Source organism: Lepisma saccharinum, chromosome 23 (assembly GCF_977018435.1).
Source record: "Lepisma saccharinum chromosome 23, izLepSacc3.1, whole genome shotgun sequence".
NCBI lineage: Eukaryota > Metazoa > Arthropoda > Insecta > Zygentoma > Lepismatidae > Lepisma > Lepisma saccharinum.
In genome coordinates this window covers 13,716,532-13,734,171 of record NC_139251.1, presented here as the reverse complement: position 1 = coordinate 13,734,171, position 17,640 = coordinate 13,716,532, and the positions used below count along the sequence as shown (strand labels likewise).

The following is a 17,640-nucleotide window of genomic DNA, read 5'->3' as shown; positions in this document are numbered from 1 at the left end:
CACTTTTGGCTAATTGCGAAGATGGGGATGAGTGATGATATGATAAAATTGATGAAGGAACATTCACAAACATCCATGACCAGGCTAGGATTCGAACCCGGGACCCCTCCTGTTGTAACACAATGTGCTAACCACTCTGCCATGAGGGCCGGCTCTTTAAATGTTATGACTGAGGAAGAGGTTTAGATTTCATGGGGGAAGCTGCTTAGTTGTGGAGAGGAATGGGCAAGAGACACACTTTGCATGATCTGTTGTTGCGACAGTGAAAATTGGAAAGCTGCTGAAATTGATTGGAGTACTGTGGATATCCATTGGTACATGTTGTTTGGCAGCTTTTATTTCTCTCTGTAATGAAAAATATATTCTTCTGAATTTTAAATAAAACTTGCACCATGTAATTCATGGCCAGAGCTAAGGTGTGAGCAGGAAGGACGGGAGGTGAAGCCTGTCAGAAATTGGTAATTACAAAAGAACAATAAACGTATCACATCATGCTGATAATCAATACCAGAATTTCAGGTAATTTACATCCTAGCAGCTTCTTTTACTTGATATACGAGTTAGGTTTCTACAACCATAGGCTTATAGACTAGTCTGTATGGAAAAAAATGAGATATAATTTTTAACTTCAGCATTCATAGTTTCCGAGATATAAAAAAGAGAACTTTGAATTTCCCGCCAAAAATAAGCATGTCATGACTTTTACAATATAACATTTAGGAATTGTAGCTTTCCTGGTGATGTGATTCGAACAGGCATTCTTGGGTTATCAGCCAAGATCAACTGGCATTAGCTTCCAACGTTTCAAGCGTATACACTACTCTCATCTTCAGGGAATGTAAAAAATGGAGAACAGTGTAGGGTTATATATGTATATGATTATGATGGGGTGGAGCTTGAATGCTGTCTTCCTATGGGCTCGCTCTGGGTCTTGGTGTTCTTACTGGCTGGTTTCCTCCGTAAAAACACAACACCAGCCAATGAGAACAACAGTATCCAGAACGAGCCAATAGGAATACAGCATCCAAGCTCTGCCTCATCATAGTCATATATACGAGGTGGTTTTGATAAGTATCCGACCTGACAGCAAAAGTATCGGAATAGATTAAAATCCTTTTAGTATCTTGTGAGTTAATGTTTCAGAACATGTGCAAAATTTCAGACCGAAACTGCTAGTAATACTTTTCTGTTACGGGTTTGAAGTGACCATGGCAGCACAGAGGGTACAGATTTCCAAATTGGAGAAGAGAGCTGTCATCAAGTACCTCTTCTTGAAGAACATGGGAGCCAAGGAAATATAAAATGAATTGACACAAACAATGTCCAATGACTGTCCTTCATACAGCACAGTAAAATCATGAGTGGTGGATTTCAGGAGGGGGGGAACAAGCAGAGAAGATGAGGAAAAACCAGGAAGACTCAGAACAATAGTGACTGAGGAAATTGTTGATAGTGTCAACGACCTGATCCTTGCAGACAGGAGGATTGGTCTGCAATCTATAGCAGACACCCTAGGCATCAGTTTAGAGTGGGTGCATTACATTTTGCATGAGAATTGGAGATGAAAATACTTTCTGCAAGTGGGTGCCCAACCTCTTGACAGCTGATCAAAAGTGAAAACGAAGGGACAGTGCTAAGGCACTGTTGGATCATTTTTCACATAGTACAGCCAGTGTTATTGAATGAATAGTGACAGTGGATGAAACTCCATTGCATGTGTATGATCCTCAGACAAGATATCAATCCATGGAGTGTTGCCATAGTGGATCACCACGGCTCAAAAGATGTCACCAACAGAAACCTGCAGGAAAAGTAATGGGTGTGATATTTTGGGATTGTGAGGGGATGATACTCAGCGTATGTCTGGAAAAAAGGCACAACCTAGAATGCTCAACTTTATGTAGTCGTGACGAATAAATTACATTCAACTTTGAAGGATAAGAGGTGGGGAAAACTGTCAAAAGGCATCCTCTTCCTCCAAGACAATGATCTTTATCACAATCTTGTGCTAAGTGTGTCAACCTGAAAGGGAACTATGTTGAATAAAATGACGTTCATTTGCCACTGGTGCCATTATTACCTGCAGAGGCTGGAAACTTATCAAAACCCCCTCGTATAACCCTACACTGGTCTCCATTTTTACATTCCCTGAAGATGAGAGTAATGTATGTGCTTGAAACGTTGGAAGCTAACGCCAGTTGAACCTGGCTGGTAACCCGAGAATACCTGTTCGAATATATTATTTTTCATTAAAAAAGTTGTATCAGCAACAAGTGCTTTTAAACCTCACATCCTGGCATTGCCTGCATGAGGTGCCAATGAAGTTCAAATTTTGTAAAAATAGCTTTTTTTTTCATTTTTTTTCCTTCTACTTGATAAATAAAAATTGTTCTTTTTTTTAACCATAGACTGATAGCCTAATCTGCACTGAACAAAAGAAACTAATATTTGTAACTCTAGCATTTTTAGTTGCGAGAATGGACCACATATTGAGCAGTATGTAGGTACTGTTCTGAACCCCATGTCCTGGTTGTGGATTTTGATCTCGGACCAAACAAAGTTCAAATTACATAAAAAGATTATTTTTTTTTACTGTAGTCTTCTTTCTCTCTTCGATCTTTGGTTCATAGCTTAGATCGTACTGAGAAAAAATAACTTTCATTTGTACTCTAACATTTATAGTTACCGAGATATACATTTTTACTTAAAACTTTCCACATTTTTGAATTTCCTACTGAAAACACAGTCAGACCTTATTGCGTAAAATGGGCCTCGGTGTTTAAGGGTTAAATTCAAGTCCTGGCAAAGGCCAAAAATGCCAGACACCATGAAACAAAACTAGCTACCATTTTTAAACAAATCCAAGGTGTGGAAAGTAATGCCTGTTTTGAAACACCAATTCATAGGGGTTACAACAACAAACAAGCAATCAGTGCAACCTGGGACCGCTTGATTACAAGGCGGTGACATTACCACTACACCATCGAGAAGCCCTGAGTGGTTATGATTGACAATTTAAGGTATACATGCATGAATTATGATTGGCAGAACATTTAAACACAAAGCTTCTGAGAAAAAAAAAATACTATTTGATTTAATTAATGGAGACATGAAGGAAGGCAATTAACGAACAGGTGGGGAAAGAAGATAGGAGAGGAGGAGATGAAGGCCCTGTTGTTCGCTGATGACTTAGTAATATGGGAAAACAGGAAAGAAGTTGTACAGAGACAGCTTGATAGTTGGAATGAGGAAATTAGAAGAATAGGAATGAAATTCAGTGCAGAAAAGAGTGAGGTGATAATAACAACAAGAAACAGAGCCAGAAATGAACCAAGAATAAAGGTGGACACGAAAGAGTTGAGGGTAGTGGAGAGTTTCAAATATCTAGGAAGCATAATTGAGAGAAGTGGAATAATAGACGAGGAGGTACACAGAAGAGGACAAATGGGTGGTATACTCTATCAAAGCATTCAAAGATTAATACGGAACAGGGATGTACCTATGAAATGCAATAAGGTAATATATAACATATACTATGTGCCAATAATTACGTATGGAGCAGACTTGGACAATAACAGAGAGAGACATAAGAAAGATGCATGCAGTGGAGATGAAATTTTTAAGGAGTATATTGGGGAAGACTAGAAGGGATAGAATAAGGAATGAGGAGATCCAACAGACAGTGGGGATGGTGAAGCTTCAGGACAGAATAGATCAGGCACAGATGAGATGGTTCGGACTCATGAGGAGAATGGGTGCAGAAAGACTGCCAGTAAGAGCTTACAATGCACAAGGAGTGGTAGTAGGGGAGACCAAGCTGTCGGTGGAAAGAGAGGAGTGGTGGAAGACAAGGGAAAAATGGAGAGGTTTGACTTCTATGCCAACCCAGCCAGAGGCAGGAAACGGTGAAGGATGATGATGATGAAGGAAGGTGGTGGATATGTATGGTCAGGTCAACAGATGATACTTCCTTCAGGTAGCAATTTATGGTTCTGCCCTTGGACAACCTTGAGGCAACTACAACCAGTGCTGCCAGTGAAATTATGACAAGAGATATGGAATCAAAGAGATGGAAAAGCAAAATTTTGGATCTATAGAAGTTTCTACAAAGCATTTACCTGTATAAGCACAGCCGAATGACAAAGAGCGTCATTAAGAGTGAACACAATATTTGCTACTGGAAGAACACCTGGATCATGGCCCCATGTTGTAACCAACAACTTGTCATAAGTCTGGAAAACCTGTGGAAGATGCTTGAGGCGAGTACCTGCAAAGAAGATACGATACAAGTCTAACAACGCTTGGGATGTCAGTACAATCTAGTAGAAAGTTATATTTCAAAAATGAAAATGGTGATGGGCAATTTGCATACTATTTCTTTTGCCGTTGGGTGTACATATATCAGGTTTTGGCTCATATTTTATATATTACAATTACATATTTCAGAATTTTTTTCATATACTCCATATTTGTGCAATATCACTCTGTGTGACTGAAAAATTTGGGTGTATTTCTTGCGAATAGCTGACAAATTTGAAATACACTCCCATTACTTCTTGCAATATGGAAAGCAGTTTTAGTCAATATAAACATATCTTAACACTTTCTGGTCGGGAATTCGGATGTGATGCGAGCAGAGTAAAACACCCGTTCCGGATGCCAATCGGTTAGGATACGATCGTTGTATTTCCATTGTGTTTAAATTTATTTGCCCGAACCTTATGCGATTATCGTTGCACACCCTTGGAGATAGTTCTATTTTTCGCCACCAGAGAGCATCTTATGCTGGTTGGGTAAAGGCTTACCATTATTTTGTTGTTTCTTGATAACATGCACAGTGCCTGTTTATGCTGATTGACGCTGTGTTGTAGCTGTCGTGTCCGTTGCTTATCGCCAAGAAAATGAGTGGTATTCGCAATGTCATGGACATCTAATTGAATTATCTATTAGAACAGAATCTGAGCTTTCATTTGATATATAATACATTGTGATACCATTAATAATGTATTTTTCTGGATTTTTTAAAAATGCCCTAAAACGTCCGTCCACATGTAAAAGATATGTGAAAACCGTCAGACCGGAAAGTGTTAAGAGATAACAGAAGAAAATTCATGTTCGAACATTTGAAACATAATTTTGTTATGCATTGTTTTGGAAACATGAAAATACATTTTGTGTTGTGTTACAATTAATGCCAATGTAAGTGTACTGTATTTTATGTAGCTCATGTAGTGTCTCATATTATTAAAAAGGTAATTTTTTACAATTTTAAGTCCATATTTAAATCATATTTTGGTGAAAATAACTAAATATGTATTTACATATTTAGCACAGTTTTACTACATATAAATCCGTCCCCTGCATATAACAATAGTCAGTCTGACTTTTATCTGCATAAACATTTTACACTGTTTCCACTATATTTTTCTTCCATTGTCAACTTGTGCAAGAGCAAGCATGAACATAAAAGTTGTTTAAAGAAATTTTTCAGTTGTGACTTGGAAAATAAAAAATCAATAGTTGTCTTAAGGAAAACATGGCAGTGTGTATTCATGAAATATTCTGTGTTTGGAAGTGGGAGCTCAATACCTCAAGAACTGTATTCTTCTTCTTCTTCTTATTATTATTATTATTATTTTTGTATGGTGCTGTTAAAACCAAAACAAAAGTTGTTGTACATCTTTAGCAAATTTACATATTCACACAGTAGATGAAAAATGAGTACAAAAATTTAATGTAAGGGTCAATCGAACTGTAAGGGACTCACGGCATTTGTCGGCATCAAAGACTGTTGATGAAGCAATTGCAAAACAGTTCCAGTAATTATTATAATTATAATATTATTTACTTTCCAGATTGATAAAAGGAGGTGTTCAAACTAGTCGCCTTCGATGCACACACATTTTTGATACATCTTTATTAGACACCCACAAACGTAATCTGGCGAGAGGGGTTAGAAATGATTTTTTACAGAGGTTCTGAAAGTGCACACGAGACTGTGAAGTGACAAATGTCCCTGTTTTGTAGTGTTTTTTCTAGTGTACTCAACCACAAAGTGTGTTATGGCTCAACAAATCTTTTCAACTGCACAGCGTGTATTTATTGTTAACTCAATCTGCATGTGAAGTTCAAAGGCGATTTGAAACAAGCTTCACAGGTGTAAAAGTTGAATGCAATTTTTATCTCTGGAGTAGATTAAAAAATGCTGCATACAAGTCAAACCCACACACCCAGAAAGAACTGAAATGGTACATCCACGAAGAAATTACCAACATAAATCAATGGGAACTGCAGCGAGCTATGGGTAACTTCATCAAGAAGATAAAGTTGTCTACATCAATGTGTGGACAGAGAAGGCACCCAGTTTAAAATGCTATGCATTTCCTTTATTTTTACACACAAGTGAGCATATTGTACGAACTTGAAAATAATGTTCAAAATTATACTCCAATTGAATTTAAAAAAAGTAAAGTGCTCCCCTGTGCTTTGCACCACGCCATGAAGGCATATAGGGGGTGTGGAGTTAGGGCCCCACACTTTCGTGATCATAGTCGGGTGGAGGTGATGTGATCAGCACCATCCCCTGGCCACCTTTAACCCCCAGAGTTTCATCCAGGTACTCACTTTGTATGATGCTGGGTGGGTGCCGGAGCTGCTTAAACAGGTGGAAAAAAATCTTGGTTCTCCCCGCCGAGATCGAACCCGGGTCTCTCGCATGGTAGTCAAATGCCCTAACGATTGAGCTACAGCGGCATTATTGAATTAATGTTGACTTAAATTTTTACAGCAGATACTATAATCTCTAATCACTATTTTTTAGTAACAAGATATAGTGTACGTGTGAACCTATTATTCAACTTTTACAAATGTTTACTCACTTCATAATATACAAACATCATGCACAATTTACATTATTGCATTTTATTACAAGTATTTTCTCTTGATCATAAAGTTGACTTTACGCAAACGCTGCTCAATTTTGATAGCCTTCATGTGCAATTCTTTTTACCTTTATGTTCAAATTTACATTTCAGATAATTATGTCCTGAAAAAGAGAAGTCAGAAAAATCCGCCATTAATTAAAAAGGGAAACATAAAATACAGTATATCACAAAATGACTTTCTGACGATGATAAAATTAAACTAGTGAAAGGCATTGCTAAATTACCAATAATTTTACAGATCTAACATTTCTATAAATTGCCTGGAACTTAGTGCAAAGTTCTGTAGTTTTTTCATTTGTTTGAGTCATTGTTTTAACTTCACTTTATGCACAGGTAGGCTAATCGGGACTGGACCTACAGTTTAAAGTGGGATCCGAACCACTATGTGCCTCCACCAGGTATCGAACCTGGGTGAGAGGAAGGGATACCTTAGATTGATTGATTGATAGATTGAGTTGGTGTTTAAAGTCCACTTTATGCACAGAAAGGCTAATCGGGACTGGACCTACACTTTAAAGTGGGATCCAAGCCACTATGTGCCTCCACCGGGAATCGAACTCGGGACCCCTTGGTTACAAGGCGATGATACTACCACTGCGCCATCGGGGAGGCCCAAAAGAGATAACTTAGAGACATACATACGGAAAACACGACCGTGTTAAACTTAGCAAATCTCTAAACTGCACAGAATAGGATTACAGTTTACAGTGGAATTGCGACCACATGTGCCTCCACCAGATATCAAACCCAGGATCCCTTGATTGCAAAGTGACTATGTTGCCACTTTGCCATCAGGAGGCCTCATTTTATATTTATTTTTATGAATATAAACATATAATCCAAATACCCTGTTTTGTAAAGTTAATGCAAGAATACAGTTATTAGTATTTCTCAAGTGCTAAACATGTGGCAGTATTCTGAGATTACATCAAATTAAATAACACAATGAGACTTACGAGTGTACTACATACATTCACTACTGCATGGAGTGATATATCCACATACATTATTTACTTTCAAGTCATCAGAATTTTGACACATATTCACAGGTTCATAGAATTGTAAATAAATAAATAATATATAAGAGAATAGCAACCGGTTAGTAATTCCATAGTTCTTTTGTTAGTATTGTTTATTTATTTTATGTATTTTATTTCCCACTGTGTGTCTGAAAACAAACATTTTGAAGAAAAATTGTATCAATAATTCCTGTTGAATGGTGAAGCGTGATACACAAGTGATCAGAGATATTTGCAGACAATAAAATGACATATTTATAAAAGTTTTTTTTTTATAATAAAATAGTGAAATATGACAAAATCCTCCAAAAAGCAGGATTATGCTGGTTAGCATTATTTTGGGCTTCAATGTGTTAAGGAGTGAATCAGCTTCTTCATGGAACATCTGCACTTTTGTATTGAAACAGTAGAATATCATTTATTAGCAATGGTAGATTTTACATTGGTGCTTTATTGATGCTGTCCCGCACATTGGCCATGCGGTCTAAGGCGTCATGCGTTTGGCTACAGGATGCATGCAGGTACGAGTCTCCTGGAGGAAGGGTAACAACTTTTCTCTTGAGATTTCGATCAGTGTATTGTGTGTGTGTTTGTGTGTGTCATAAGAAAAAGAAGTGGGCCATTCTTCTTGTTCTTTCAATTTTCCTTCTTTCTTTCCTATCTCTTAAAAACAAGGAGGAAAGGTTGTGGGGGGAGGGCAATATTTTTTTCATGCTATTTCTCTCTTTCTCTTTCATGTCCAGGATTTGATTTGAACCCAGGACCCCACTCTGCATTCCTTCTTTATTTCTGTCTTTCCTTCTCTTCTTTCATAAAAAGAGAGAGAGAGAGGGGTAGCACTGAAGAAAAGAGGTACACAGAATGGAAAGGGTTCTGCCTTATTTCTTCCCCTTTATCCTGTCAGGGCTCCCACACACACACTCACTCACTCTCTCTCAGACACAATTTAGGGGGTGTGAGAGGTAGGGCCCGAACCATATCAGCAAAAATACCATATTTGTCCATCCCTAGTAATTACGAGGCGTATTCGGAAAGTAAGTACCGAAAGGGTGTAAGAAATAAAGTAAAATAGTTTTGTACCTTTTTTTATTTGCATTGCATTCTACAGACCTAAAACTACTATTCTACGTAGTTTCCACCATTCTTCAAGCATTTTGTCATAGCTCGGAACTAGTTTTTGTATCCCATCGTCATAGAATGTTCCCACCTGTGATGAAAGCCATCCATGCACTCCTGCTTCGATGTTATCATCCTCTTCAAAACGCTGACCACAATTTTCGATTCTGTCACAATTTCGTAGAGGACTGTTTTCTTGAAATTTGTGGAAAATCCATGGAAAGCGACGATATTGTGAAGGGTCTGTTTTCATGAATTTCCGCGTCGACCGCACGCACCAAATCCTCGGTCACAACAGATGGCCGACTGCTCCTTGGCTCATCGTGAACTGTCTCACGACCTTCTTTAAACATAAAAAATAAAGACCTCTCACAGTTGACGGTGGATGTCTACCAGTTTCACGTTTCTTGCATTGAGAAAACGAATCACAGACCGGACTTCACAGTCGGCGGGCCGATTGACTTTCTTAAACATTTCAAACCTTCATAAACCAACGAAGGAAAAGCATGAACTGCTCCCACGACTGCCTGCGGCTTACTAACGGATGAAGGACGTCAGCGAGAACTCACACGGTCGCGACTGCAGCGCTACATCGGCAATATTTGCAAACGGTACTTACTTTACGAATACGCCTCGTATTATTTGCAACTAGAACTAGGATTATCGAAGTAACATACCTTTGGCAAGCAGAATTGATGGTGGGCCGTAGCCTGTGAGGTGATAAATAAACATCTTAAACCAGACAGTGTTGACCTCGGGTATTGCTGGTCCCAGGTGAGGAGGCGCACAACTGCTGATGGGCCTCACTTCTTTACTCAACGGTGACATGGAAACCAGGAGCCTGCAATGTAGCATTTGAGTTGAAGCAAACTACTTCAATGTATTACGTCAAATACTTTAATCTTGAACTAAAATTCATTGACAGTGAAGATAAGTAAGAAGTTAGGTGGCTTGGGAACATTTAGCAAAGCATGTACCTTTACTTTCCTGGTCAATATGATTGAAACTAGAATACTGCATGTGACCACTTTCGCTCGCTCCAACTCATTTCAGTCTCCCACACTCGTAGTGGAACGATTGGCAAAGATGCATATTTCAGAACCTAATAAGCTGCACTGTCAACCTAAAACCCATACATGGAAGGAAACCACTCTATGCAATTACAATTCTAAATCATAATTCCATATATTATTATGCAAGACTCAAATACAACACACATGAAAGTATGCAATATCTACAGACCGAAATGTAAAATGGATGCACCTGCTGACAGACCTGCCTAAGCAATTACAAATATCGTATCACAGTGCAACAAGTACGTGTACATCATTGTTCACTTACCGAAAAGGATAATCATATTCTGCGTAATAATAAAATGCAGTTATATTATTCAATCAAAAATCATTTTAATTCATTTTAATGTGACAATAATCGTAGAAACATAAAACGTCAGCCTAAGTAGTTTCAGCTCATGATCATCTATTTCATTTTCACATATCACTGTGTATTGTAAGATATGCAAAACTGCATTTTAACATGGAGATGATGATTATGCTCACTTGTTTTTCAATTTCACTTTGTCTTTTACTTCATGATCCATATTTGAAGGCCGACTATAATAGATAAATCACGGAAATATGTGTACTTATAGGGTTTGAGAGTTCAAGCATTTTTCGCTCAAGTGGAAGACCTACCAATTCTGTATCCCATCTAGCATTGCCCATGCGAACTATTTGCTGTTCGTGCAAAAAAAAAACGCTCATTGCAGCACTCTAATTGAAATTGAAGCAAGGATAGTAGCAGCTTTTGCCTATTCGCACATGCACACCCAAATAAATCTGTAATGCAAATCATTATTATTATGCTTATTCATTGAACGCTACCTCCTTCAAAACATCAAATGTTCCCACGCTGCTCACCGAGAAAGGTGACAGAGAAGCGTGCAATCAGTCAGTGATATCCACCTGTGAAGACCGTGGCATACTCACACAAGTCGAGTTTTGTTCACTCACGCTTGCATAGATAATACTGATTGGGTCTTCTGGCTCGGGTACTATGCCTGGAGATGTAGGGAATTTATGTGCGCAGCGGTCGGTGTGTTAGTAGTAGCAGTCATGCACCGGAGTGTGATGTTGCAAACCCATTCCATTCGAGACCATGAGCGTACATCAGTCAGATGTTTCCTTTGTTCAGTTGGTTCTGCGTTGCAAAATTGTTCAGCATTGTCAAACGCACATTCCTGTAAGTGTGAAGTGTTTGATTTCATCATGGGGAAACTGTACAAGTACATAGCGAAAGCAGACATAACATTCAACCTTGTTGAATTTTCAGAGGAAAGTTAGCTTCAAAGCATGCAGCGACTGCAACAATAATATAGACACGGTGGAAATGAAAGAAATATTCTGAAGTAGGAAGCAGGGCAGTGTGGAATAAGTAAGTACTGTTATTTTCTTTAATATTTTTTCTCTTGATTTCAAATTATTAGAAATAAACAACGGGTAGATAGATTACAATTGATTTACTTCATGAAGTAGTTGGATCAGCTTCTTTGGCGTAAGCCAATGCTATTATTCTCCTTGTTGACTATTAACAGTGGATTGAGGGAAGAAGTTTTTACTAAATATTTTGTAACTAGACAAGAGTATTGATATTGTAAATCAGTACTTCTATGTTTTGAGGGATTTTGTCAGGTTATCGAATGCTGAATTATACTGGGTGATTTTTTTAACCTGAATCATTTGAATATCTTGAAAAGAAATCATCCTACAAAAAAATGTTTCAAATAAAAAGTTGATAGTTTGGAGGGGGAAGTTTAGTGGTGCAACAAAAGAACACCCCTTCACCCTCTTGTAGGTGGGGCGGGGAGCAACTTTGAAATTTCAAATAGAAACCCCTATTTTTTATTACAGGTTCGGATTTTACCGAAAAAAATACATAAGTTTTGTCTGAAACATTTTTTTCGATTCGTGATAGATGGCACTATAATCGACAAATTTTCATTTCTTGAATGTTTACACTTTAAAACCAATGTATTTCATTTCGCAATTCATTTAAAGTCAAAAAATAAAACATTCTCGTGCATGAACTTTGTACTAATTCTTGACAACTCTTTTGAGATTTCATTAAGTTGGTAATTCGCCTATTTACAACATTTAAAAGTTAGATTCAATATTTGTTTAATTTTTTTTTATTGTTGTGTGAAAGATGCTTAAGAAAGCTACAAAAGAAAAAAATAAAAAAAATAAAACAATGTCAAGAAACAGTTCCTTTTTAGACTTTTCCTGTTAAATCATTGTTTGTTTTTCATTGCTTTTTAGATCACAAGAATGGTCCGAACGATTAATTTGACTAAGCTGTTGATACTTTTTAATATCAATGGATGTATTAACTGTAGAAGAGAAAATTGAAATGGTTCTCGTGTATGGAGAATCTGGAAGGAATCTCTGTCAAGCTGTCGTTATTTATGCTCAACGTGTTTCAGACAGGGTGCGTTCTTTCGCTTCGTTTCAACGTACAGTCAATCAATTTACTACTGAAGGAAGTGTTAAACCTAAACAAAGGACCCGTCGAAGAACAGTTACTGGAGAAGAAAATGAAATTAATGTGTTAGCTGCTGTGGCCCATGATCCTCATGTCAGCTCATGAAAATTTGTCGATTATAGCACCATCTATCACGAATCGAAAAAAATGTTTCAGACAAAACTTATGTATTTTTTTCCGAAAAATCCGAATCTGTAATAAAAAATAGGGGTTTCTATTTGAAATTTCAAAGTTGCCCCCCACCCCACCTACAAAAGGGGGAGGGGGTGTTCTTTTGTTGCACCACTAAACTTCCCTCTCCAAACTATCAACTTTTTATTTGAAACATTTTTTTGTAGGATGATTTCTTTTCAAGATATTCAAATGATTCAGGTTAAAAAAATCACCCAGTATATAGCACAATAACATTGCTCTTCTCGTGATTGGTGGGAAAATTTCAGAGGTATTTCAAATTTGCAAAAATTATTATTTTAAAAATTTTCCATATAACTCTGCCACAGTCCCATTTTCAGTGAAAGATGGCCACAGCTTGGGTTGCCAATACATTTAGCATCATTGTGCTCAGGAAGTTACTTTCTGTTATTTCTCGTCCAACAAATAGCACTGATATGAATCGCTGATGAAAGACGCGGGCTCAAATTCTGTCAGAAAGGCACTACTTTTCTTGGTGTCGCAGAACATTACTAAACTTTTGTACGTGGTTTTGCTCATTTCCTCTTTACTATTTCTTAACAAAACTTCAAATTATATACTTTTTCCATGACTAACGTAACATTTATAGGACACACATTCAGGACCCTCAAACTACAGCGCAGAAGAAATAGCTTGGCAGTGACGTCATCTCCCACCTTCACCTCTCCTTCCAGAAGCGAAGGCTCATTCGCTAGAGCGGACGACAAGGTGACGTGCAAACCAATCGAAATCATTCCGAGAGGGGTGATGCAGGCGTGCAAACTCCCACACTGCTACAATAGTCTAACAAACCGCAGCTACGAGCGAGGGATTGCAGGCTATTTTGTTTCTTTGTTAGGGAGGTTTTTCTGGCTGGTTTTTTCGTTGTTGTACAATGAGCAGTGGAGTAAAGAAAGGCAAGCCCTTGCACAGCGATGCAAGATAAATAGTTTTCAATGTGTATAAGTATTTTGATTGCGATGAAAACAAAACCACAGCTGTTCACAGAACGCCCGTGGCGACAGGTGTCAGTGAAAGATCTGTGTGGAGAATTTTGAAGTAGAAAGACAAAAGTGTTGCGATTGTGAGCGGGGAAACCTTTTTCAACGGCGGGTAAAAACCGACCGAACGCCCAGCAACGTGTCACAAATCTGGATTCTTTTGATGAAGCAGTTGAGTGCCGAACAACCCATGATTTATACACGAAAGGCATTGTTGTCACCGTACATAAACTGATGAAGGAACTGCAAGAAAATGTTAATTTTAAGGTTTCGCGTTGGTCGTTGCGTATGATCATAAGAAAATTAGGATTCAAATTTAAAAAGCACAGCGTAAACAGCAGGAAGCTACTCCTTGAACGAAACAGCATCGTTGCTTTGCGGCGATCATTTTTGCGTGAAGTTAAAGAACTGCGCAGAGAGCAACCCCGCCGGTCTTTCATTCACATGGATGAAAGTTTCGTGAACACACACCACACTGTCCTCAAAGTTTGGCTGGATTACGAAGATTCGGGGGGGGGGGGGTGTAAAAGTGCCAACAGGAAAGGGTCCCAGGTTTATTATTGTGCATGCCGATGGTGAAAGTGGATTTGTGGAGGGGGCGAAGTTAGTGTTCCTTCCTTTCAAAAACAACTTCTGGTGACTATCATGGGGAGATGAACACTAACAATTTTATGTTGTAGTTCGAAGAACAGCTTCTTTCCAATCTGCCCCCAAACTTGTTATTGTGTGTGACAATCCTCAATACCACAACAAGTTACTGAAAAAAAAAGTCCCAACATCAAACAGCAGAAGGATGAAATGAAGTCGTGGCTATCATCTCACAATATTCCGCATGCAGAAGGTTTGCTGAAAGCCGTATTATATGAAATAATTAAAATAAAGAAACATAAAATAAACATCTAGCAGTGCTAACATTAAATTGAAAATTGGTAGTTTGCACCGCGATCTTTACTGCTCATACTCTTACTCGTGCCATGGTTCCTTTCATAGTAGTTGGCAACGCTGACTTAGCAGGGAGTGGCGTCACTGCCAGGTTATTCCTTCCCAGCTGTAGCAGATAGCAGCACAAGATTTCTTCCATTAAGGCATTTACACAGTCCATATATGTCATATTATTTGGCCAGTAATACAATTTAATTATTATTTTCTTTTTCCTTATCTATTCTTTCATTCAAAGTAACAGTACAAAAAAGTCAGAATGTTCTTTCATTTTGTCATGAGCTTATTTCAACCGCATTCCACATTGGTGTTACCATCTTGAATGGAATACTGTTGACATTCAGAAACTGGATTTAAGCTTTGCAACGATATGTGTATCATGATAGGGTTCCGTAAACATGAAAAATCAATGCAAGTGGCACAAAATCATGGAATATCCTTGTACAGTTTCATATTGGCTGTCCAAATAATTTCGTGCATAATACACTCAACAGTTTTTGGGGACAAAAATTTTGGAAAAAAGTGTGAATTATACATGAGTAAATACCACCTCTCACATGTTGGCTCAATGGCCTGCTTAGACATTGTACTATCTTGACATATAACATCATATTGAATTTTAAGGATCAATCTGTTTTAAAGTGCAGTATCTGAAGAACAATTTTTGGTTTGAGGTGAAGCTAAAAGAGAATATGTCTTCAAGCCATGACCCTTTTTTTTTCATTTATTTGAAATTGAGCTGTTTTATTGTTAAAATACGTCTCATGGTTCTCAAGACGGTACAAGATGCAAGTGAAGTAGATTAAGTGTGTAAAGATTGCAGCTTTAATCCAATGTAACTGTTTTCCTTAATGGACCGTACTAAACACTGTGGAATATATACTTTACTTTCCTGGTTCCAATGAAGAAAACAAAAAAAAAAATTCTTTGACATTACATGTTCCCACATTATAAGATTTTATTGTCTGTCCCCTGAAAAATATATAATCAAGGTTATACTGTTTACAAGTATGAAGACATAGTCTCCACCATATGTTTTGAAGATAACTAAGTGTTAAGAGGAATGAAATAAGAATGGGAAGGGGGCACTCTAAGATCATGATAAAATTCAAGTATAATTCCTGGTTTTCAAGGTGAACTCTCCAAAAATTCTAATTCAATTCAATTAAACAGTATATATAACATATTTAATGTAAGGTGTGAAGTTTACATTTGCCACTTCACATATTCAGGCTTGAAATACATCTAAAACACAAGTCACAAATGTTACAGGATGTACAAATCTACGAAAAATTAATAATTGTATAAGAATTTCAAACTCAGATTTACTTAATTAAGTTAAAGATATCTCATCTTGCAATAATCTTCCGTCTGTCAGATAGATTGTTCTGCAAAGGACACCAACAAAGTAAACAGATTGAGAGAATGCTGTTTTATTTTCCATGCACCTTTCTTTTCCTTTCTCAATAAAAATAAAGGCTACACTGTTAAAAGATTGCCTTGTGGCATTTATAAGCTTGCCTCGGGGCATTTTTAAATATGTATAAATGCAATGGGATTTGGATTAATAAAAGTTGCAATTTTTCACGACTGCGGAGAAAAATTCATGCAAATGCACACATAATTCCTGCAACCAATAATTCACGCATATTCCCTGGAATTCAAGGAATTCCCGGTAAGTAGCCACCCTGGTATAGGATATAACAAAGAAAATACCATGTTTAAGTACTAAATATATTTTTCTTGTATGTATGCATTGTTTGCATTCTAGAATTATTTCTCTTGTAGTCTACGGTTATTACAAGCATAAAAACACAGTTTTATGTTGTGACGTTTCAGGAGAACACATTTGATTAAAAAGAGTAATGGGAAACATAGATATGAATGCCTGGGAAGCTTCGTTCATTGCAGAAGAACAGTGGAATAAATGAAATAATGAAAATGGCAACATAGACCCACTATGGAGTTTTCTCTTTCATAAGTGGAGTTAGCCACCATCTTTAAAATTTAATGTAACAGAAAACATCAAGAAACTCTATGAAAGCAATGATGATTTTGAATTGCCTGATGATATTTGGGATTCATATTTTTTTTTTTTTAATAAAAATAATGTGATCATTTTTTTTTATCTGAAATAAAAATAAAATAGACTGCTTGTTTTTACACAGTTATGTTGCTATATTACAACAACAACATCCATTGTATAACAAATTCTCTTTTTAATTTACAAAATTCTTAACCATCGTTATAACTGTATCTTTAGTCAAATTAAAAATAAATGTCTGATGAACAAAGTGTGTGTTCTCCTGAAATGTCACAGCGAAAACTATTTTTATGCTTGTAATAACCGTAGAGTACAACAGAAACAATAATAAATATGTTGTTACACTAAACCAATACACATCAGCAAGTCCTTCTCTTCTTTGTTCAGTGCATATTTATTCATAAATACTTACTTATAGTTCTTATTTAATAACCGTGTTGCAGTTGCAGGTTCCAGACTTTGCAGGCTTTCGCAACGAATGAGATCCAATCCAAGGCACATATTATCGTCACTGTCTGCCGCCATGTCCTTGTTGAAGCGCAAGAACTGAATGGTGCTGCGGAGAATTAAAGCATGGTCGAAGTAACGCTGGGCTTCTCCTTCACTGTCATCTGTGGAGATCTTCTCCAGTTCAGACAGGAAGCTCTCCAGAGATTCCTCAGATAATTTTCCAACTTCAAACATGGTTACTGCATGATTCTTCAGTCCCTAAAAGAAACGGGCGCATGAGTTTTGCTCCAATTACAGGGGTGTCTACCAGTCAAGAATGTCAAAAAAAGTCAAGTAAATATACTTGCGGTCAAGGATTTTTGCAATTTTTTACAGTATAGTAATTTTACATTGTTATATACTTGAATTATATTTCT

At 37.3% G+C, this 17,640-nt stretch overlaps 1 protein-coding gene across 2 annotated transcripts in view; it reads right to left on the bottom strand.

Annotated features, from left to right (window-relative positions):
• LOC146005236 (protein FAM91A1) overlaps positions 1-17,640 on the bottom strand; it is a 124,578-nt gene that overhangs the window by 27,492 nt on the left and 79,446 nt on the right. For both annotated transcript variants that reach the window (XM_083144319.1, XM_083144320.1), the window contains 3 exons: positions 17,187-17,482; positions 9,757-9,920; positions 4,119-4,267 (listed from right to left, as the gene is read on the bottom strand). In XM_083144319.1, coding sequence (XP_083000445.1) covers positions 4,119-4,267; positions 9,757-9,920; positions 17,187-17,482 — 609 coding nt within the window. The remainder of the gene's footprint in view (positions 1-4,118; positions 4,268-9,756; positions 9,921-17,186; positions 17,483-17,640) is intronic.